General features: G+C 37.9%; 1 protein-coding gene across 2 annotated transcripts in view; it reads left to right on the top strand.

Annotated features, from left to right (window-relative positions):
- The window catches only part of SLC26A9 (solute carrier family 26 member 9), a 55566-nt gene that overhangs the window by 17661 nt on the left and 13282 nt on the right, over positions 1–24623 (top strand). For both annotated transcript variants that reach the window (XM_070748903.1, XM_070748902.1), the window contains exons 4-14: positions 1216–1326; positions 1763–1938; positions 2881–3045; positions 5480–5632; positions 8070–8152; positions 10055–10202; positions 12522–12635; positions 15538–15615; positions 17039–17134; positions 20373–20479; positions 23964–24033. In XM_070748903.1, coding sequence (XP_070605004.1) covers positions 1216–1326; positions 1763–1938; positions 2881–3045; positions 5480–5632; positions 8070–8152; positions 10055–10202; positions 12522–12635; positions 15538–15615; positions 17039–17134; positions 20373–20479; positions 23964–24033 — 1301 coding nt within the window. The remainder of the gene's footprint in view (positions 1–1215; positions 1327–1762; positions 1939–2880; positions 3046–5479; positions 5633–8069; positions 8153–10054; positions 10203–12521; positions 12636–15537; positions 15616–17038; positions 17135–20372; positions 20480–23963; positions 24034–24623) is intronic.

The following is a 24623-nucleotide window of genomic DNA, read 5'->3' as shown; positions in this document are numbered from 1 at the left end:
CAGGGTTTAAACCCTTTACACGGATTCATATAGGTAATATGGATGCTTCTATATCAGCAGGGATAAAACTCTCGGCATCCCGGGAGTGTCACATAATGATTCACAACTTTTATCCCCTTTGCTAAATTGGGAGTGGGCGTGGTCATTGTTTGACGCATGCGGCCCATTGGCCGCAAGTTTGACAGCCCTGGTCTATATGAATTGTTTTGTAGTACAACATCTATTACCTTCTACTTTTTTGCAATTTCAGCCTTATCTTGCTTTTTGTAGAACTCGTCTCTAATATCTATCACTGTTGGTTTTGCCTCACCAATAATTAAGGTTGGGCAACACAGAGACTTACAATCAATCACAGGCAGTCTATATATCAATTTTCATTGCAACTATTAACTTAATTTTAAAAGTCCTCTGCACTTCTTCCAGAAACCTGCTTGGAAAGAAGAATACAAAAGGAAAAAGGAAGTAAAAAGAAAAAGGAGGGGGAAAGCAAAGAAATCTCTCCAAAGATTTTAGCTTCACCCATTTTTTGGCTTAACCAACACTAAGCAGACAAACTTAACCCAAAAGACTATAGCAGTGACGACAAACCTTTTTTCCCTTGGGTGCTGAAAGAACATGTACACACGTTATTGTGCATGCGTGAGTGCCCACACCCATAATTCAATGCCTGGGAGGTTCGAAAATAGCTCCACCAGCACCCCAAAGGCCCTATGGAGGCCAGCTGCTTCCCAACTTCTGATGGGCCCAGTAAGCTCGTATTTTGCCCTTTCCAGGCTCCAAAGGCTTCCCTGGAGATGGGGGAGAGTAAAAACGCCCTCCCCCATCCCCTGGAAGCTCTCTGGAAGCCAAAAATACTCTCCCAGAGCCTCTGTGCAAGCCAAAAATCAGCTGACTGGCACACACATGCACATTGGAGTTGAGTTGGGGCAATGGCTTGCGTGCCAGCAGATATGGCTCCGTGTGCCACCTGGGCCACCTGGGCCACCTGAGCCACCTGGGCCATAGGTTCGCCATCACTGGACTATAGTATCACATGATTTCCTATATTATACTGATAATTTATTTCTGAATCTATCTATAGCATCTTCCATAAAACATTCATCACAAGATGAGCCCTAGAAAGCAGATATAAGAGTGTCATATTTTTGCCTTATGTGATCTTGAGTGTAATTGTTAGGAAGGCAGATTTGATATGTTCTTCATGTTTCTTTTCAGGCATGGCTTTTGCCCTGTTGGCCAACCTACCTCCAGTCAATGGGCTCTATTCTTCTTTCTTTCCTCTGATTACCTATTTTTTGCTAGGAGGTATTCATCAGATGGTCCCAGGTAAGATTCCATTTTCCATTTTAATATTTACTGAATGCACATATTACATGTTTGTAATCCCAGTACATGAAATAATATTATATTGATGGGTTTTTTTCTCAGTTTGCTATCTCAAATGCTGTCATGAAACAGCTGTAAAATATTGGTTTCTTGATTATGATTAAAGCCAGAGCTGAGTCAAAGAATTTCCTTTAGAGTTTAATCAATTACCAATTAACTGCTATTACTAATTTCTATGCAGTCCGGATATATTATACTTCAAAAGACATTTGACTGTTAATTACAGGATTTAAATCTAATATACATTGATGGCATCAGGTTGAAGAAGACTGATCTGTACAAACTTGGAATTACCAGCTATTTACAGTCTAGCTTTAATATGAGAAGATACTCTGCTCAAAAATGTAAGATAAGTTTCATATGTGTTTCCAAACAGGTACATTTGCAGTCATCAGTATTATCGTAGGAAATGTCTGCCATGAGCTGGCTCCGGATTCTGAATTTCAATACTTTAACCACACAGCCAATAAAATTATGGTTAACAACACAGCGATGGAAGCTGCCAGATTGGAGATCTCTGCCACCTTGGCTTGTCTTACAGCCATAATACAAGTAAGAGTTTTTTGCATACAAAACTATAGGAAATGTCCATATGATGACCTACAATTCCAGTGACTGAATGTCTGATAGAATTTGCAACCAGAACGAGACACATATGGATCTCAGGTTTATGCTAAATTACAATTTCCAATAGCCCTCAAAAAGATAGCTCATAGTAAATAATACAAGGAGTTGTAATTTATCACCAAATGGAAATCTATATATTCTGCATCACTTCACCATCAGTTTTATTGTCCTTATCTGAATACTTTGATGTACTCTATGCAATGTGCTACTGATTTCTAAGTTTCTGTTATAGGCATCAAGAAGCATTGAAATCTGAATTCTTCCCTATCTTGACTGAAATATTATTATGATTATGATTATGATTATTATTTATTAAATTTGTATGCCAACCCTCTCTGTAGACTCGGGGCGGCTCACAACAATAGTGGCAAAACAATGTAATACAAATCTAATAATTTAAACTAAAAACCCATAATTTAAAAACATGCACACAACACACCATAAATACTTGTTGCATAATGCGAAATCTATCAATCTATATGTCGTAGACAGACAGGCAGGCGAATAGAGAGATGATAATAATGAGGAGGAAGAGGAAGAGAGAGAGGGAGAGAGAGAAGGAGGAGAAGGAGGAGATTATAATAGGTCAAAGGTTTTTATCATTAGAACAGAAGACATGGAAGACAAATTATCGTAATTAATGGAGATGTTATTTCCATGTTACATAGCACTTATATATTGATGTGACCCAGGAATCGTGTCTTCCACATCTTCAAAAAGTCATCAAACAAATGGTTGTAATTCAAGGACTACCCCTAGCATATCTTTTCACACATCAGTTGTGCCAATTTTTTATTATCTGAAATCTCTTTCTCTGAGAAATTCCATTTATTATTGCATCTGACATGCCTGACTGTCTGTCCATAGATATGCCTGGGATTTGTACAGTTCGGCTTTGTAGCCATCTACCTTTCAGAATCCTTCATTAGAGGTTTCATGACAGCAGCTGGTCTACAGATCCTCATCTCGGTTCTCAAGTATATCTTTGGTCTGCAGATTGAAGCCTACACAGGACCCCTTGCCATTGTCTATGTAAGTGACGTTGATATTATGACTATTGCTAAAGCTTACAAGATTGGATGCACAATCAGTGGGATCAAGAGTAGCACACAGATAGCTGGAATTTGTCAGGGGTTACATATGATTGAGGAAGGAAGGAGGGAGGGAGAGAGAAAAGAAGGAAGGAAGGAAATAAGGAAGGAAAAGAGAAAGAAAGAAAGAAAGAAAGGAAGAAAGAACCAGCAAAGAAGTATAGTGACTTATTGAGGAAAAAGAGACATTTTCCTTACATTCTATTTATCTTCGATTCTCCACAACTATCCTTCCCTTCACCACATTTAAGTGTAATTTTGACTTAATTACCAAACTGGAGAAGTTTGCATATTTCCATATAAAGGTAAATGTAAAGGTTTCCTCTGTCCAGTTATGTTCACCTCTATTGGCAATGCTTATGTCCATTTCTTAGCCAAGGGAGCCAGTATTGTCAGAAGATCCTTCTGTGGTCATGTGGCCTCCATGACAATATGCCGAGGTATACGGAATACAAAATGTAGTCATGAATTATTCCCCAAAGATAAATGCCCCCTGGATGGATCCAGGAAGAACCAATTTATCAGTGTCCTCTGTAGGAGCTGCAGCCTAGGGGGTGGGATGGTTTCAGAGTGAAAGCCCCTCCTCCTTTCTAGATGTAATGTATTGTTGCACTCATACCCCAAAGGGCAGAGCTTGGTCTCCAACCTTAGGAACTTTAAGACTTGTGGACTTCAACTCTCAGAGTTCTGGGAGTTGAAGTTACCAAGGTTGGAGATCCCTGTGCTAGATGTTATTGTGACACTGCTGCCACCATTCTGATGAAAGTAGCAAGAAACTGATGCAATTCCCCGTGCAAAGAGGAATTACCAAAAAAATAATACGGAATCATTAATAATGGCAGTGAAACAATTTCTTCTTACTTCTAACCAATTGGATAGTTAAGAGGGCTGTTATTAAACTGATACATATTTATTTCCAAAGTAGCAACAGTTATTTAAATTTCTCTTTGTGATTGAAAGCTGTGAAAGAATTTGGACATGATGATCTATAATAATACTGTACATTTTCCTAGAAAATATAATTACTTATTTAAATTTATTGCTTGTAATTGTTTGTAATTGTTTGCTTGTTATTAGCTACCATAGTTATTGAAAAATAATTGAAAAGGAAAGTCCACTTTCTTTGAGAGAATGGTAACTAACAATGGATGAAAAAAGCATTGGCTAAAATATTAGCATAGCAACAAAAATAACTATTTGTTTATTTGTTTGTTTGTTTGTTTATTTATTTATTTGATACATTTTTTAAAATGCTGCCCTTTTCCTTAGACTCAGGGCGGCTTACAACATGTTAGCAATAGCACTTTTTAACAGAGCCAGCATATTGCCCCCACAATCCGGGTCCTCATTTTACCCACCTTGGAAGGATGGAAGGCTGAGTAAACCTTGAGCTGGTGATGAGATTGGAACCGCTGACCTTCAGATCTACAGTCAGTGGCCTGCAGTACTGCACTCTACTTGCTGCACCACTTCGGCTCTTTAAATAATGTATTATTGCCACCTATATCAATAATATTTAGAACACAACAACAATAGGGAACTTCTATTTAAAAATTTGATGAAATATTGAACATGATACTACAGTGTATTTATATTACTGTTGTTCCCAATTATTTAGCTTTTTGCAATTGAGCAATTATTGTTTTCTAAACTTTTTTATTTATCTCTTCTTAGATTTTAAATATTATTTTAAATATTTGTCGACAACATTGTTAATATTTATTGATTAATGTTGTTAAAGTATTGTTATTATTTTAAATAAAAGGAAGAATAAAGTCCAAAGCCAAGAGAAAAATATTAGGATTCCCTTATCTGCCAAATCTTATACCAAAACTTGAATTTTATTATATAAATTTTCCCAAATCACTGACACAGAACAAGTAAACAAAATTTTGCCTGGAACATGTTTTCTTTCTGGCAACTCTTGAATCTTAAGACCCCAAATGCCAAGGTTTTTTCAATATTAAGGAATGAGCTTACAAAGAGCAGACAGTTACAATTAATTCTAGTCCATTTTAATTATAAAGGATTAGGAGAAAGCCTTCATAGAGTTTAGGAGTTTCTCAGTTACCTGTTGTGAGCCTCTTGAATTTTCTTCTAAAGTCTCAGCAGGATGTTCACATTAGATTAAATACATCCTGTCTGGTCAGGCCCTGTTTACTGACCTTTTAATTAATTCAGAGTTGGCTACTGTCAGAACTGCACTTTCTTTTGGTATTGCTTTGAGTGTTGGCTACTACTTCAAAATGCAGATTTCTAGGTTAAATAATTGCCCCAATCTTTATTTGTTGACTAACAAACACCATAGCATATTTTCCAGTCTAGCTGGCATGTTGAAAAACCTCATATTCTCTTTTTCTTGACTAAACCTCCAGACTTTTATTGATATTTGCAAAAACCTGTCAAAAACCAATGTGGCTTCCTTGGTGTTTGCTCTGATCAGCTCTGTGCTACTCATCATTGTGAAAGAGCTAAATATGAAATATATGAAGAAGATTCGAGTTCCAATTCCCATGGAGATTGTTATAGTAAGTAGCAGTTGCAGAGGTTTTCATTCACCTACTCTTTTCCTTTGGATTGGTACTTTTCAGAGGCAGGGATAAATTGGAGGGAAAAAAACTTTTTAAGATTGAGGTAGCATGTCTCTTTGATGTTCATTTTAGGAAATGCTAATTTGATTATAAGGGAAAGTCCAGTGCATATGGCAATGTAAGAAGACAATTTACCAATTATACAGCAGTTTCAGGACATGAATAAAAATCACTGGGGCAATGAGAGTACTACTGAGATACTGATAGACTTATATTTTATGGAGGCTCCAAGATATTGAAAGAAATCAGCCATCCCAAAGGCATTGCAACCTAGATATGTTGAACTCCTTATTTCCCAGCCTACATGGTCTTTGTTATAACTGCAGTCTCAAAACTGTTGTCAATATGGGATCATCCAAGATAAAGCAGAGGTTGACCTTGATTGACTTACATTTCAATGCATCCGGGTTCAACATCCTTGAACTGTTCAGTGGGAAATGTACATGCAGGTAATGCAGCTTTATTCTAAAGTATTGAAATATGATTAGGAAAAAAAAGCATAGTAAGATGCTTACATGTCTCAGGTACGTGCTGACATCCAGGGAGTATTGGTGTAATTAGAGCTGTGGGAAATGCACAGATTTTGGCAGACAATGTCTTTGGTTTCAGTTTGCAATCCATCCAGAATTGCATTCCTGTGAAATGAGCATTACTTGCTAATATGGGAACCTCTTAACCAAATTTTCCCTGTTCTGTATGAAAGGCAGAAATGGATACAGGATAACAGGAAAAGAGTTTATGGTAGTTTCAAAAACGATAGTGAGCAAAAGAGTTTCTGAGAAAATGGGCATTTTGTGAAAATTATTATGGTAGTAAACTCAGAACAAGAGCCCAGTAATAACTTTCTACCGTAAATACAGATCAAGATTAAATCTGGAGATCTAAACAGTCAACTATTTTAGCCCATGCGAAAACTACATATGTTCGAATCTTAGATCATCCTCATATTCTAGCACTATGTTCTGATTTTGCATATTGGGGATTTGCCTTCATAGGTTATCTTGAAATTAGTGTATGTGTAAATTGAAGTATTATGGTCTATTTACTTAGTTAAATATGCCCACTTTTGTCATATTAGATATTAGGAAGGCACTATATGCAACTCCACTTGGATTTTTATGATCAGGCTACACTTGCACTTTCTGGAGGCAATTAAACTTAATAATAACAAAAGATGGGTCATAACATTCAGGGCCTTTATAATTCGTATAGTACTGCTCTAAAATAAACCAATTGAAGTGAAGATAGGCAACAACATATAATGAAGACCAAATGAGGTACGAATAGGCAAAAAAATAATGGACACCTAATGTTATCCAGCAAAGTTTAGCAGCCAAAATAAACCATTCAGCTGCTTATCTTACCAGAATACTGTCTTCAATCCCTCAGTGATGTCTGGGTCACTATATCCTCACTAGAAGTAAGAATTTAAAATGTTGATGATAAGTTAGATGAATTAATCAAAATCATAGAATAAAATTTAGCAGGGACAAAGGAAATTACCTTCACTCGGTTAGGAAATAATAGTACCTGTGAAAAAGTTCTTGGGATAGTACCAGTATTATGTTAGAGTCCTAAGTGTGATATGATTAAAAAAAGACAAAAGCATCAACAAAGCTATAGTTTTCAGATTAGTTTTCCTTTATTCCCCTACTTAGATGAATTGACTGAAATGTTAGCAACTTAATGATGTGACAAGACATTTACTGTATATGCAGTGGTCATTTTTGCTGACGACATGGTTTATGTTTTTGTACAATAAAGTTTTTCATTTTTCATACAGTACTTGTTTTAAAATGAAACTAAAGAGCAAAGATTGATATTATGTCTTGACAAGGTAATAAATACTATTTTCAATAAAGAGGAGGAAATAAATTTAATTCTTCCTCTTTCATAATAAAGTCATAAATAGAGAATGCTTGAGGTTCCCAATCACCCCACAACAAATTATGAACTTTGAGTAGAAGCTTATAATATGTACTGAATCCAGTGGGGAAATAATTTTTTACTACCGGTTCTGTGGGCGTGGCTTGGTGGGCATGGTGTGATTTGGTGGGCATGGCAGGGAAGGATAATACAAAGTCTCCATTCCCACCCTACTTCAGGGGAAGAATACTCTACAAACCCCCTTTCCCACCCCAATTTGGGACCACCCAGAGGTGGTATTTGCCTGTTCTCTGAACTACTCAAAATTTCTGCTACTGGTTGTCCAGAACCTGCCAGAACTTGCTGGATTTCACCCCTTATTGAATCTCTTTTAAACAGATATGGTAATACACACATTATATTCTGAAAGAATGCGGTTCCAATGCTGGTTAATATCACAAATGAAAAATTAAACTAAGCTAAAATTTCTTTTATGCTTTGACTTCAGGTCATTGTGGCTACAGCCATTTCTGGAAGCTTTAATATGCCTGAGAAATATGACATGCCAAGTGTTGGACTTATTAATATGGGGTAAGTAAATATTATTCCCCTCCAAATAGGAATATGCTAAGGAAGCTATCTCATTAGTGCCATTGTATTTGTTACAGTACTAAATCTGTTGTTTCTTGAGTAAGAGTTAAATTATATAACATGGCAAATTAAAATGGTGGATTAAAAATAGTAGAGTTAAAGAATGGTTCTAATAAAGAAAACAGTATCAGGAATCAACAAGACAAATGGAAGGACTTAACTTTATCTTCTCCAGCTTGTAACCAGCAGAGTTGAAAGGAGGGAAATGATGAATCTTTTTGAAAACAAGTTAAATTTAACTGAGAATTTCCAATGGCTGCATTTATTATACTATTTACAAATATCATAGAAGTAGGGCAGACTAAAAGTGCTAGTATCTGTAAGGCTCGAATGACAATGAGTCAATCCACTACTAAATTACAGCCATAGCATAATTACAATGTGTATAATAGTTATTGCTATGTAATGCAGATGACATCTCATTAAAGTGCTCTAATTATACATTTGCACTGTCTGCATTGCTTTCATGATGGAAATACTATGAATCCATTAAACTAGTATTTCCCAGTTTATTGATGTTTGGGTAATTTCAAGATGATTGTGATAAACATAGATTTTTAGATGTTCATGCACTGCTTTTATGCTACATTTTTATGACATATACCACCTCTGTTGGAACCATTAATACTGTTATGGAACTTTTACTTAAAGGATCAAAACTATAGTATATATCAGTACACTGAGAAAGTCATAAGGGTTGAGTGTAGCTGTTGAGTGTACAGCTAAAATAGCTACAGCTATTTTACTATGACTGCTGAACACTGAGAGGGAGGAGTGGGTACGGTGGCTCAGCAGTTAAAGATGCTGACCTTGTCAGCCAGAAAGTTGACAACCTGGGTTTGAGACTTGAGTGCCATGCAAAAGGGGTGCTCTCATTTCTTGTTCCAGCTGCTGCCCAGCTGACTGTTCAAAAATATGCAAATGTGAGTAGATAAATAGGTACCACTTCAATGGTAAAGTAACCGCATTCTGTGCACCTTTGGCATATAGACATGTTGACCACATCACCATTGAAAATATCTTTGGACAATATTGACTCTCTTGGCCAAGAAACGAAGATGAGCACTTTCACCATGACTGGACAGGGAAACCTTTACCTTTGCTTTTACTGGACCCTGAATCTTAATAATACAGATGCCTAGTTATTGTTTGCAAAATATTAAACTTACAGGGCTCCTCTAGCCATACAGCTTTTGGGGAAGTCAGAAAAATACCATTATATCTATGTATCTATGTATCTGTGTATCTATGTATCTATGTATCTATGTATCTATGTATCTATCTATCTATCTATCTATCCATCCATCCATCCATCCATCCATCCATCCATCCATCTTTAATCAAGTGTAAATGTCACCTAACTCCGAGCATACTCTGGGTAGCTTCCAATTTAAAAACAGAAAAACCACCCAAAAAATGAGCAAAGAGACAACAAACTCAGACGGAAAAAAATAACAGAAGCAAAAGAGACTTCAGTCATATTCAGCAAAGGTTTAGATAAAAGTCAGGAGTTTAGGGCCCTGTGAAAAACCAATAAGCTGGCAGGGGCGGGTGGGGGTGGTTGGATATTTGAATCTTGGGAGGAACCTCATACTTATTTTTTCAGCCTCAGTTGTCCTTAAATATATTGCATTTGACAGCCATACATTTGCTCATAAATGACTGTAGTCTTCCTCAATCTGGTGCACTCCGGGGGCAATTCAGATGGATTTCTCTAATTTTGGTATGGAATTTTGTTTCCATGGTAAGAACAAATTGTCCTGGTCTGATTTATCAGTTTCAAACTGAAGCTTTTGTCAATCGTGTTTTATGTCAAGCTTGTTTTTCTTCTTTTGATTCTAGGTTTCCATCTGCTACACTTCCATTAGTGGGCAAATGGAAAGATATGATTGGCCCAGCTTTTTCACTTGCCATTGTAGGCTACGTGATCAATCTAGCCATGGGCAGAACCCTTGGTAACAAGCATGGCTATGATGTGGACCCAAATCAGGTAATCTTGATAACTGGGAAATATATAGAATGATTTTATACCTGCCCATAATTTCAGTGCTGCCATTTCCAAGGTTGACAATTTAAATATAGATAGTCCTGGACTTACTACCATAGTTGAACCTAAGAATCAATCATAAGTTGTAATGGTTCTAAACAGTAATGGGTAGCCAAACTTTTTACTGCCACACTGTGGGTGTGGCTTATTTTGTGGGTGTGACTTAATGGTCATGTGACTGGGCAGGAATGGCTTGCTGGCCATGTGACCAGGTGGGAGTGGCTTGAATGATCATCATCGTTCAAGTGAACTGTTAAGTCCTCGACTTACAACTTTATCAGTGTTGCTTGCTTGGGTGACTGCTTCTCGTTTCCCGCTCTCTCCTTCCTGGGTCACCACCACCCCGCCTCAGGCTGGGTAGCTAGGTAAACGGGTGCTGCTAGTAGTATAAATGCTGCCAGCGCTGCTTCCACCCACATCTTCTGCTTGCACCTCAAGCTGGAGATGGCCACGTGAGGCTGGAAGGGAGCTGGGCAGGAGAGAGGGAAGCTCGTCCAAGGCCAGGAAGGAGGAAAGAGGAAAAAAGCAAGGAGCGCAGACCCAGCAGCAGCAGCAGGGAAAGAAAGGGAAGCCGAGCTGAGACCAATAATCCAGGAAGTGACAGCCGCCAATCAGCTGGAGCTGCAAATGCATCTTCATTTCCACTGGTGGAACTGCGTTCTACCCCATCCTGCCTGCTGCACATCTCTGGTTATAAGGCAGGTCATCATGTGAGCACTCAAATTGCAGTCACATGTCCTTGGAACATCTAGCTATCTGAACTTTGGAACTGGGTTATAAGTCGCTTTTGAGGAAAGAGGGGCTCCATTGTAACTTTGAACAGTTGCTAAGCAACCAGTCAGAAATCAAGGACTACTGTCTGTTATCTTCCTTAGAGAGACATGGCTAGATTTATAGAAAGACAGGTAGGTGGGACTTATTGGATAGTGTCACCCTCTTCTAGCCTTTTCAGATTAGGTAATCCCCTATAAACAATACAGTATGGTTAAGTCAGTTTCTTCTTCAACTTTAACCTTAGACTCTCTACTGTTGACCTCACCCCATTTCTTAGAGGTCTTTAAGGGGTCTGCATAAGCGCCCCACCATGCCTCCCATCCCTGTCCTAATGTACCCATGTGTTTATACAATTTCTTGTACTCATAACCATGCTTGTACTTCTTATATATTCACAATCTTGTTTATACTTTGTTTATACTTTGTCTATAAACACGCTTAACAAATTTAAATAAATAAATAAATACAATTTATATAATTTGAAAACTGCAAGGTACAGTGATAATAAATGATTTGAAGTTATTAAGAAAAATGGTTGTTTTTCCAAGGAAATCTATTACTGGACAATTTCCTCAACACTGTATTCTATCCATGTATTACTCCAAGAAATCAGATTGCTTCACAGAAAACACAACCTCATAAAGACGGCTATTGGGTGGAGCAGTTTAACTGTCTCTGCTTCTTGACATGGTTGATTGGGAACTAACATGTAGAACAGGATGTAAGTTACATTGAATAAATAATAACAACAACAGGAGGAGGAAGCTAGGAAAGGATATCATTTCTCCACTTCCCTGTGTCATAGTTTTAGGTGACCCCTCTACATCGAAGTTGTGCTGTCAGGCAGCCAGTAAGAACCTGATCATTACTACTCTTCAATTGCTTCATAACTGCTGACTTGCCTCAGAGCAGAATCTGGAGCAAACCGTTCAAGGGATTTAATATGTAAATATTTTAAGTCTAATTAATCAAACTTCTTTGAAGAGTACCTTAGAATGATGCCATCTGAGAATGCCATCAAGGCATATCATGTACAATAACTTGCACAATGCTGGCCTTTTAAACAATCACTACAGCCACTGTGCCATTTCTGAATGACATGCTCTCTCTTAGCCAGTAACTGAAAGGATGATTCACTTGCGTGGCAGATTTAAAGGGCAGATACCTGCTAGTACTGCCTTGGCCTGAAAGTTTCCAAACATGTGACTGGTGTGACCCAGAGAATCCTGGGATAATTTTGGAATGGATGGAAAGAATCATCGGGGAGTGTTGGTGGTGGATGATTGTCCTGCAATGGGATATCAGATTCTGAAGATTTAATCCATACAGTCTTTGAATAAATAATGTCACCCACAAATTAGGGACCAGATTAGGATAATGACTGACCTATTTATATTTCCAGTTAACTGTTGCCAAAGCAAACTTACTATAAGGACAAGGGCTAGATGTTTTCTACAACCTTAACTGACTAATCCATTGTCTCCATAGGAAATGTTGGCTCTGGGCTGCAGTAACTTTTTTGGATCCTTTTTCAAAATCCATGTGATCTGCTGTGCACTTTCAGTCACCTTAGCTGTGGATGGAGCTGGTGGAAAATCTCAGGTTGTTTATCATTTGCTTGCCATTTCACCTTCATAATGGGAAGATTTATTTGTGAAAAGTATTCTATATATTTTCACACTCTGTATGATTCTGGGAATACAGAATTGAAGTTTTCAGCATCCTCTCTAAACCCATATGTCTACAATCACATTCAAATTAATACAGAATACAGTGGTACCTCGAGATACGAGTTTAATTCGTTCCGGACCTGGGCTCTTAAGTCGAGCAGCTCTTATCTCGAACGACTTTTCCCCATAGGAATTAATGTAAATAATTTTAATTGGTTCCAGCCCTCAAAAAACTCACAAAGTTAGTCTAAATTATGCAGAAAGACATGTTTTTAATGAAGAAATGTACATGTACATATAAATGAATAATGAAGTTTCTTTCACTTAACTTGTAAACTTTCTTAAACTTTTAAATTTACATATGTTCAACTTCTCTGCCACCCAATCCTGTAGGACAGAGGTCCCCAACCCTTTTTGCACCAGGGACCGGCTTTAAGCGATCAAGAGAGGAATGGGTGAATGAATGGACGGAGGGTGGGAAGGAAGGAAGGAAAGAGGGAAGGGACAGGAACAGAGGAAGGAAGCAAGGAAACTTATGAAAGGGGAGAGTAAGAGAGGAATGAGTGAAGGGAGGGAGGGAGGGAGGGAAGAAGGTGGGAAGGAGAAAGAAAAGAAGAAATAGAGGAAGGGAAGGTAAAAGAGAGAAAGAAAAAGAGAAAGAAAGAAAGAAAGAAAGAAAGAAAGAAAGAAAGAAAGAAAGAAAGAAAGAAAGAAAGGGGGAAGGGACAGGAACAGAGGAAGGAAGCGAGGAAACTTATGAAAGGGGAGAGTAAGAGAGGAATGAGTGAAGGGAGGGAGGGAGGGAAGAAGGTGGGAAGGAGAAAGAAAAGAAGAAATAGAGGAAGGGAAGGTAAAAGAGAGAAAGAAAAAGAGCAAGAAAGAAAGCTGCAAGCACCCCCCCGAGCCCCCCAGGCCGGCTGCAACCTTTTAAAACACGCGTGCCGCTTCGCAGCTGTCTCCTGAAGCCGAACGCGGAAGTTAGCGTTTGGCTTCAGGAGACAGCTCCTTGGCGCTTGTATCTCGAATTTGGGCTTGTAAGTAGAACAAAAATATCTCTCCCCTCCCAGCTCTTATCTCGAGTTGCTCTTAAGTAGAGCAGCTCTTATGTCGGGGTTCCACTGTATTTGTAAGATATAACTGGGAATTTCTGGCCCTTCACATTGCAATTGACCATGTTGGATGGGGCTGCTGAGTATTGTATTGGAGCAACAACCAGGGTTCATTGTGTCTCTGCATCATTTTATTTTAGTTATTTATTATTTATTTATTTTATCAAATTTCTAGGCCTCCCTATTTCATTTGTACTACCATTCGCAAAGAAGTGGCCAGAAGGATGAGAAACTTCCAGAAAATTAGGTTCTGTGACATCTGAGAATGGCATAGCTATGCAACTCTTTAGATTCAATTCCAGCTATGCAAACCAAGGAAAACATGTGGCTTCTTGAAGAAGTTGCAAGCAGATGCTACCTTTGCAACCCCATGCTCTCTAAAGCACCTTTTTAGGAATCAAATTCAAACTATTAGAGAGCTCTAATAATTAGCATTTAAAACACCATATGGTCATCACTGCTTTTAATTAATCATACCAAGTAGGTCAGTATTACTGTTCCCATACTGCTGAAAGGAGATGAAGTGGTGCAGAAGTGAAGTAATTTAAAATCACCTTTCCTCATTATTCTGCTCCATTACATGTCTGTTTGTGAGCTAGTACTTGCCTTTTCTTAAGACTCTCTGTTTTAAATTCAGCAAATTCAAAACATTATAATGAGTCATTTTTCATCAGCAATAGTACTAGGAATTTATTCAACTTCCTTATCTTATACATAACATTTCTTTGTTTGGGAGGAATAATGTACTTAAAAATAATTGCCGGTATGCTGCAAGAAACGCTTCTTTTTGCTGTCCAATTTCCAGAGTTCTTCAGTATTTTCAGACTTATTTTGTTGTTGTTGCTGCTGTAAGGTGATGGAGAATGTTGGTATTCCTTTCTAATATATATTTCTCCCACCCACAGAAGTCACAATGGTTGTCCATCCCTTCTAATCTGACAAAAGATCTTGGAAGTTCTACCCTGTCTTCTCTTGAGGTTTAATTGAGGTGTGAGATATTAGGGAAATTGCAATCCATTGAGAAGTGGTTTGTACAACGAAAAACAAGACACCTAATTTAGCCACATCCTAATTTTTAAACCCCACTTCCTATTCATATGAATGGAGCCATGTTGATGCAGTGGTTAGAATGTTGCATTGCAGACTAATTATGCCCACAGACAAGAGTTCAATCCTGAACAGGTCATGGTTGACTCAGCCTTTCATCCTTTCAAGGTCATGAAATGACCCAGATTGTTGGGGCAATATGTTGACACTGTAAATGGCTCAGAGAATGCTGAAGTACTATGGAGGAGTACATAAGTCTAAGTGCTATTGTTGTTGCTAATATCACTACACGTTTTCATTTTTTGGGGAGCTGCTTTTACATTCAATTAAATGGGATGTTTCTTTAATGTAGATGAAATATTCAGTGCAGCAGCAGTATTATTATTATTATTATTATTATTATTATTATTATTATTATTTATTAGATTTGTAGGCTGCCCCTTTCCGTAGACTCGGGGCTATTCAATTCAATTCAATTCAATTTATTAGATTTGTATTACTACAATGATGTCATAGGACAAGTTAAATTGTGCCTTGTTATAAATTAGAACAGGAAACTATATTTCATAACAGTTCCTTTCATCCGTTATTTTGATTTTTTTATTCCTAAACTGGAATGTACTATGATATAGTCCCAAATAGGGTTTTTTTTGTAATAAGCTACTTTTCTCTTCTCAGATGGCAAGTTTTTGTGTAGCGTTGGTGGTAATGATAACCATGTTGTCTTTGGGAAGCTATCTTAGCCCTCTTCCAAAGGTAAATGTTCAAATCACTAGATCTGTTTTTAGAGAGTGTTTATTAGAATTTGAAATAGGACTAAGGAAGAGGATTTCTGAAGTTGTTCTAGCTTAACGTAGGAAACCTAAAATAAGAAAAGAAATCAGTGAGGAAAGCCAAATTAGATTTAATAGAAATATTACAAAACATTCCTCCCTCACTAATGTACTACATTGGTACCTCTACTTACGAACTTAATTCATTCCGTGACCAGGTTCTTAAGTAGAAAATTTTTCCCATAGGAATCAATATAAAAGCAAATAATGTGTGTGATTGGGGAAGCCACGGAGAGGGTGAAGGCCCTGTTTCCTCCCAGGAGATTCCTAGAGAGGCCCCATAGAGGCTTCTCCCCACCTTTTCCGGGCCTGTTTCCTCCCAGGAGATTCCTAGAGAGGCCCCATGGAGGCTTCTCCCTGCCTTTTCCAGTTACAGTTTCGGAGGCTCGGGTTTGTAAGTGGAAAATGTTTCTTGAGAAGAGGCAAAAAAATCTTGAACACCCGGTTCTTATCTAGAAAAGTTTGTAAGAGACGTTCTTAGGTAGAGGTATCACTGTATTTGCACCTTAACTCCACATTCCTTTCTACAGTAGTTTCTTACATGTTTGGAAGCTGAAATGTATCTATCAATTTTTTAAAAAGTTAACTTATTATTTAACATACACACACCAAATATTTTGGGTTACTATTTTTTATCATCCCAAATTAACAAGACTAATGGTTAGGGGCTGAAAACAAACTAACCAACTAGAGAAGAACCTTTGAAAAAAATCTAGATGCCTCTCATATTAGATTAGCAATTTTAGATACACTTCTTGCCTTGTATTTATTGAGCCTTAATTTTGAAAATATTTGCATATGATTTTGCAGCTACTTCTCTTTCTTTTGTGATCTTTGTCCAGAAGTACTGTTCTACATGATAACATGGCCTGTGATAATAATAACACAGTACTTTGATCAAGTACTCTGAAAGGAGACACATTCCATATATTTAGAGCTGCCAGTCTGGGCTTAAAACATTTGGCTATTCACTAGACCAGTGTTTCCCAACCTTGGCAACTTGAAGATATTTGGACTTCAACTCCCAGAATTCCCCAGCCAGCAAATGCTGTCTGGGGAATTCTGGGAGTTGAAGTCCAAATATCTTCAAGTTGCCAAGATTGGAAACACTGCACTAGACAACAAATGTTTTCTGCCATCTGGTGGTCATCAGATTGTTCCAATCCATACCTGAATGACCTAACTAAGCCACATTCCATTTCACATTACAGTATTCAGCAAATATACTTCTTTTAGGTTGCTTCTGTAAACTTATCTTAGCTGTTTACAAAACAAGCAATACACTGGGGTGCCTACGTATCCATGCATATTTTCTCATTAATTTTATCATGTACTCTCCATCACAGGCAGTTCTAGGAGCTTTGATAGCTGTAAATTTGAAAAATTCTCTCAAGCAACTGACTGATCCATATTATCTCTGGAAAAAAAGCAAGTTGGATTGTGTGAGTATCAGAATATTTAGAGAAAGAAGAATATACCTTTTAGTGTGAGTTAAATCACTATTTTATAAAATATTAGCAAAAAACTATAATTTTTTTTATTTATACTGATATTTTTTTTTGCATTTTTGTACAGAAGAATTTCCTCTTGGAATCTTACCATAAAAATATTCAGAAACTTTGTTAAAACAGTCTAGTCCAGAGAAGTATTTCAACCTTGGCTTTCCTTTTAAAAGACTCAGTATATCACAAAATGGATGTAGTATAAGTTGCATTACATATTAGTCAGATAACAGATTTTTCTTACTATGAAAAGTGTTTTTTGTGACTTTATAACTACTTATGCTGGATAACTATAAGCATATCTGAGTTGATATTACAAAAAGTAAGTTGAACTAAGCTGTAGCATATATAATACCCAGATATGAATTCCTGTAATACTGCATATGTTGAATTGAAACACCACTATAGCTTTAAAAGAATTAATTAACATGGATAGTAGATGCTAGTCATAGTAAAAGATATGAGACAAGAAAAAAAAATCCTGAATTTCCACAATTTACTAGATCAGTGATTTACTAGATCAGTGTTTCTCAAACATTTTCAGCCTTAGGATCCCTCTACATTCTTATAAAAGATTAAGGACTCCAAAGAGCTTTGGCTTCAGGGGGCTATATCTACCAATATTTATTGTATTAGAAATGAAAACTGAGACATTTTAAAATGTTTACTTATTTGATGGCACATACCCCCTGAAAGGGTCTCACAGATTTCCCAGGGTGCCTAGCAACTTTGAGAGTTGCTATACTAGACTATAAATGACCTTCCACTAACCAAAGGAAAAGTCTTAAAAAGAAAATGATAAGAGGAGTACTAGACACCGATTGAAATAAATTCCCTTGACAAAAGTATAACATGTTCCTAACTTTTTATCATGGAAAAAGTAATTTTTTTCAATGTTTGCTATTGGATATTTTGTTTGAGCAAATTGCATAACAGTGGATTACATCTGCATACATTTTGCCCATCTTTGCTAAAAGTTTATTCAGAAATTGCTTCGTCAGTAAAAAGAGGCAATCCTTCCTTTGTATTTCATTAATTTACTGTATTTTTCGGAGTATAAGATGCACTGGAGTATAAGATGCACCTTAGTTTTGGGGTAAGAAAATAGAGGGGGGAATCTAACTGCCAGGTATTCATCTGATTAGCGTCCTTAGTCTGGTCAGCTTCATTATTTTATCCCCTGGTTAGGACTGAAAAAAATCATCAGAGAGAGTAGCAATAGAAACAAGCCTACAAAAACTTAAGGCTAGAAAAAAACTTCTTTGGAGGAAGTAGGAATGAAAAAATCCTGAAAGCCGGGAAGATCGTTAGCAATTCATTAGGGCTGAAAAAAACCTTTTTCAGAGGGAATCGCAATGAAAGCAAGCCTACAAGGTGGGAAGAGCTGGAAATATTATTAGCACCTCGTTAGAGCTGGGGGGAAAAGCTTCCAAAAACTCACCCAAATTTTCAGTCTCTTTTAGGGTGGGGGAAGGTGCGTCTTATACTCCAAAAATACAATATGCTCAGTCAGCATTGGAGAGAATTTGTCACATCAGTTTGCAAACACATAGGCACTGACTGTAACTCTTGGAATTCTGCTCCAAGTAAATTCCCTTTTAACTAAAGCAAAGGTAGGCAAGCAGGCTAGCCAAAGGTTCCTGCAACCTCCCCTGGTCCATTTTTGCAGTCCACAAGTCACCAGCAAATCTTGTCTTTGATCAGCATACATTTCTGTGGTATTCGCAAACAAATGTGTAAAATACATGTGATTAATGTCTGGATGGCCTGTTTTATACCTTAACCGCCCAAGTTTCCCCCAGCCTGAATAAAACTCTCATATTCTTTTGTAGTCAGAGCAAATTGAAAAATAGAAGAGAGGGGCTCCAATGGAAAAAGTTACTTATCTTTGATTTAAAGCACTGATACTTGATTTGTTTTTGTTTTTTGCTGGAAAGATTCCAAGAGCAGCTCATAAGTCAATAAAAAATTATAGTAATAGTAACTAAAGAGCTACTGTTTTAGGAAAAACTAAAGAGTTGAATGTGCCATTGTTGTTATTTAAAGAATTAGGAAGAAAAGAGGGTAAAAAGGGGAAAGGGAAATTGAGACACAAATTTCTTCTGTTATACATTCTTCTTAAAAATAGAGACTCTTACAATGATTATGCTTGGTTAGCATAATGGAAAATTGGAAAAGATTATATCAGTGCTTTCTGATGCTGCCTGGGCATTTTTCAGGAAAAGGGAAAAAAATTATACAATGATATACAGAGAGATACTAGCGCTCATTGTTGCAGAGCAAATATGTGAAAAGAATAATTGTTGCATATGGTCTTAGAATTTGACTTTGTGTTTATGAAATTTTCCTGTACTTGAACTATTTTCATTAAGGGAAAGGCTGCAATCTTGATCTTTAAAAAAACAACAACAGGATAGTAACTTCAGCATTTGCAGGAGTTTCCAGATGCATATTAATGATGCCTCTAGAGCAGTGATTTTCAACCTTTTTTGAGCCGCGGCACATTTTTTACATTTACGAAACCCTGAGGCACATTGAGCAGGGGGGAGGGTGGGGGCTAAAAAACGTTTGGACAAAAAATTTCTCTCTCTCTCTCTCTTCCTCCCTTTTGCTCTATTTCTCTCTCCCTCCCTCTTTCCCTTCCTTCTTTCTCTCTCCATCTCTCTTTCTTTCTCTTCCTTCCTTCCTCTCTTTTTTGCTCTCTTTCTCTCTCCCTCCCTACCTCCCTCTATGTCTTTCTCTCTCTCTTCTTCCCTCCCTCTCTTTCTCTCGCTCGCTCTTTCTTTCTCTTTCTTTCTTTCTCTCTTGCTTTCTTTCTCTTGTTTCTCTTGTTCTCTCTCTCTTGCTTTCTCTCTCTCTCTCTTGTTCTCTTTCTCTCGCTCACTCTTTCTTTCTCTTGCTTTCTTTCTCTCTTGCTTTCTCTCTCTCTCTGAGCTTCATGGCACACCTGACCATGTCTCACAGCACACTAGTGTGCCACAGCACACTGGTTGAAAAACACTGCTCTAGAGTACCTGATCTTGCATTATCTATAATGCAATAATGTAACTTCAAGTTCTAGTCTCCATAAGCCGTAGCTATGCAGGTGTTTTTTTCAAATACATGTTCTGCTTTATCACTTTGGCAAGCTTGGGCTCAGTGCAAGGAAGTAACCTGCTGTGTTTCTGTCTTTCCACAGATGGTTTGGGTGGTGAGCTTCCTATCAGCATTCTTCCTAGGCTTGCCTATTGGACTCGCTGTGGGAGTGGGTTTTTCCATCCTCGTGGTAGTTTTCCACACCCAGTTGTGAGTATTAACACATCGGTTAGAGACATTTTCCATAATTTATGTCAAAGTGTCAATGAAAATCAGAATGGCCTTATGTGGAACATGAAGGAACTACCCACTGCTCATCTATCTTTCCTGTGAACATATTCCAAGGATGGAATTGGAAAGTATTTCTGCCATGTATGCACAAAGGGATTTCTTTTTATTGCTTATCAAGGGCTCAATGTAAGAAATAGAGGTTTTTGATCTAATTTTTCCACATCATGACTTCACGTGAAAACCCGTCTTGGGTGTTATACTACTTCTCTGTTAACCTCGGGTAAAACATGATGCTCTATGGAGCATCTGAATATGCTTCTACACTGTATTATTATTATTCTCAACCTGAGTCGGTTGAGAAGGGTGGCATAGAAATAGATGGATAGATAGATAGATAGATAGATAGATAGATAGATAGATAGATAGATAGATAGAAATATTGATAGACAGACAGACAGACAGACAGACAGACAGACAGACAGACAGACAGACAGACAGACAGACAGACAGATGTGTTGGGTGGGTGGGTAGGTGGGTGGGTGGGTGGGTAGGTGGGTGGATGGATGGATGGATGGATGTGTTGGGTGGGTTGTTGGGTGAGTGGGTGGATAGGCAGGTAGATGGATGGATGGATGGATAGAGAGGTATAGAGATAGAGAGATAGAGAGATAGAGAGAGAGAGAGAGAGAGAGAGAGAGAGAGAGAGAGAGAGAGAGAGATGCTATTGTGGTAAATAAACATTTAGGAAGGATTCAAACTGTTTTAAGTGCTAGACAGATTATGGAAAGATGGAATAATTCCTCTCCATTCTATAATGGACATGGGATGAACACCCTTTGAACGGTGTAAAATTAGGAATGGGTTTCCAGGAAAAAAAATGCAGACTACAGAACCAGGAACACTACTCAGGTGCCCTGAGATTAAACTTCCAAGTGCTTCAATGATCCTGTAAAAGGATGCAAATGACCAGCTGTCTGCAAGGTGTATAAATCCTTCCAATCCCCACTATCCTGCCAGAGATCAAGAAGCTTCTTCAAAAGGAAAAGAAAACAAGGAAGTCCAGTTACCTGCTGAAAAAGCCCCTTTGGGACACCACCTATAGATAAACAAACCAATGGAGAGAAACTTTTCTACAGTAGGAATTTACGACAGTGAACAGCATACATGCAATGCTGGCAGTGCTGATCCTGGCTTCCCTGTCAATATTAGGCATGATGTCTGGGCAATTCTGGGACTTGAAGTCCGCACTTGTTCAAATAGCCAGGTTTGAAAAACATGGATTTAGGAAGATAATTCTTTATCATTAGTCTGCCCTCACCTGGTGATATTTGGTATTTATTTGTGATTAAGTACTGTGATTATTTACTTGTGAAGTGTATCTTTGTGATTATCACTGCATGTGGGAGTATTGTAATAAATGTCCGGCTCCACATGTAATAAATAAGCCACTTCCATGAAATTTCCTTCCTTTCTGTCTCCACAATAACCATTTCATTTTCATTTCTTAATTTCAATGTATTTTAGTATTCTAAAATATATCTGTAAAACTTTATCATGGGGAAAACAAACTGGATTTCTTTTTTTATGTATGCTTCAGGCTTGTTGATTCACACATATTTCCATTTCTTCCAGAGTAAATCACAAGTTTTTGGAAGAAATAATCAAGATGGAGGCCACAAGAGTGTGACTGAAGTTCCAATAACTTGTGCTTTTCATTTGCATTGCAAATGCATGTAGTATTAATTGACAAAGTTTCAGTCACATTGTGGCTGCACTCTTCACCATCTTTTTAATCAAACTCTCTTAAAAAACCGTTGAGGTTTTCTTTCCTGTGAAAATCCAGTTCTGCTATTTCTAATCTAGTAATCTTTGGATGTGCTAGTTGGTAACATCCAAAATTCTAGGCCACTCGGTTCATTAACAGCAGGGAGAAGGATTGAACTTCAGATACAACCACAACTGGTATAACAAGCAGGAAGAGGGAGATTATGATCCCACTATATAGAATGCTGGTGAGACCACATTTGGAATACTGTGTTCAGTTCTGGAGACCTCACCTACAAAAAGATATTGACAAAATTGAACGGGTCCAAAGACGGGCTACAAGAATGGTGGAAGGTCTTAAGCATAAAACGTATCAGGAAAGACTTAATGAACTCAATCTGTATAGTCTGGAGGACAGAAGGAAAAGGGGGGACATGATCGAAACATATATTAAAGGGTTAAATAAGGTCCAGGAGGGAAGTGTTTTTAATAGGAAAGTGAACACAAGAACAAGGGGACACAATCTGAAGTTAGTTGGGGGAAAGATCAAAAGCAACATGAGAAAATATTATTTTACTGAAAGAGTAGTAGATCCTTGGAACAAACTTCCAGCAGATGTGATAGATAAATCCACAGTAACTGAATTTAAACATGCCTGGGATAAACATATATCCATTGTAAGATAAAATACAGAAAATAGTATAAGGGCAGACTATTTATTTTATTATTTATTATTTGGATTTGTATGCCGCCCCTCTCCGAAAACTCGGGGCGGCATACAAATGGGCAGAGTAGATGGACCATGAGGTCTTTTTCTGCCGTCAGACTTCTATGTTTCTATGTTTCTATGTTTCTAACTGCATGTTACAAAACCATTGCACCAAATTCATTTAGAGAGCAGATGCATTTTGAAGAGATGCCTTCCATTGGCCAAGTCATCTGTGTTTACTCTGGACGTCACCTCTAATCACTTTGTCAGAGCTACCTAAAACTCTCCTGCTGCTCCACCAGATGTGGAAATGAGAGTCTTTTGTCCCATGCATTTCTGCATCAGATGAAAGTTCTCTACTGGTAACATCTCCCTAGTTCTTTGTATTATGACAGCTTTCCCATCCTGGTTGATTCTTGCTCCATCTCATTCCTCTCCTATAGAGTGCAAAAATTGTCTTCCGCTCTGAAAGACTAAGCTTTTCTGCCACTTCTGTCACCCTCCTGATACCTGGTAACAATCTCTGGCAAAGAGAACGGAAGAATAGTTGAACCTGATTAGTAGTTATATTGCTTCTAAACACACCCTTCATCTCTTTCACGAAGGAAACCTCTCCCAGCATCAAAATTAATCACCCAGGCTGGGGGGGGGGGGGAATGAATTCAAAACAGTTCCAGTTAATTTGTGTAGAATTTCTCTAGTGTTTTATGCATGAGAACTACTTCCTTACAAATATTTATTTATGTTCTTGCTTATTTACTTGTATGCCATCCATTCCTGAAGGCTCTTTTATCAGTCATTTCTAAGCATTTTTTTCCTCCTTTACTCTACAGAAGTTAACATTGGGTCCAAACTCCTACAATGATAGTTTGATAATTAGCAGGTCAAAAAAAATCCTCTTCCTCTTTTGCATTTACTGCTGTGTGCATATTTCTGCATCTGTTAGCTACCTGTAATCTAATACTCATGTTCCATTATTTTCTTTCCCAGTCGCAATGGTTCTGTCCTCGGCCCTGTAGCTTCTACTGATATATACAAGAACCCCAAAGTCTACAGCAAGGTAATGGAAGCAACGAAAGAGCCTTATCTGTAAAACTTTATCATGCGTTCACATAGGGGCAAACAAACTGGATTTTTTAAATGTGTGCTTCAGACATGTTGATTCACACACATTTCCATCCACTTTATACTATGTTGATGTTATTTGACTTTGTTGAGTGATTATGGTTTCTACATAATGCTAAACTATAAAACATTTTTGTTTGTTTGCATAGGATGTGCAGGTTATCCCAGTGAAGCTATGGTTTAGAACAGTGATGGCAAACCTTTTTTTCCTCGGGTGCCAAAAGAGTGTGCACATGCACTATCATGCATGTGCGAGTGCCCACACCCATAATTCAATGCCTCGTGAGGGTGAAAACAGCTTCCACCCCCCCTGGAGGCCTGAAATGGCCTATTTCCCAACTTCTAGTGAGCCCAGTAGCTTGTGTTTCACCCTTCCCAGGCTCCAAAGGCTTCCCTGGAGCCAAGGAAAGGTAAAAACACCCAAAAATGCCCTCCCAGAGCCTCTGTGCAAGACAAAAATCAGCTAGCCAGCACACATATGCACATTGGAGCTAAGCTAAGGCAATGATTCATGGGCCAGCAGAT

This window comes from Erythrolamprus reginae, chromosome 3 (genome assembly GCF_031021105.1).
Source record: "Erythrolamprus reginae isolate rEryReg1 chromosome 3, rEryReg1.hap1, whole genome shotgun sequence".
NCBI classification, from domain to species: Eukaryota; Metazoa; Chordata; class Lepidosauria; order Squamata; family Dipsadidae; genus Erythrolamprus; species Erythrolamprus reginae.
This window is presented reverse-complemented; position numbering and strand designations above follow the sequence as displayed.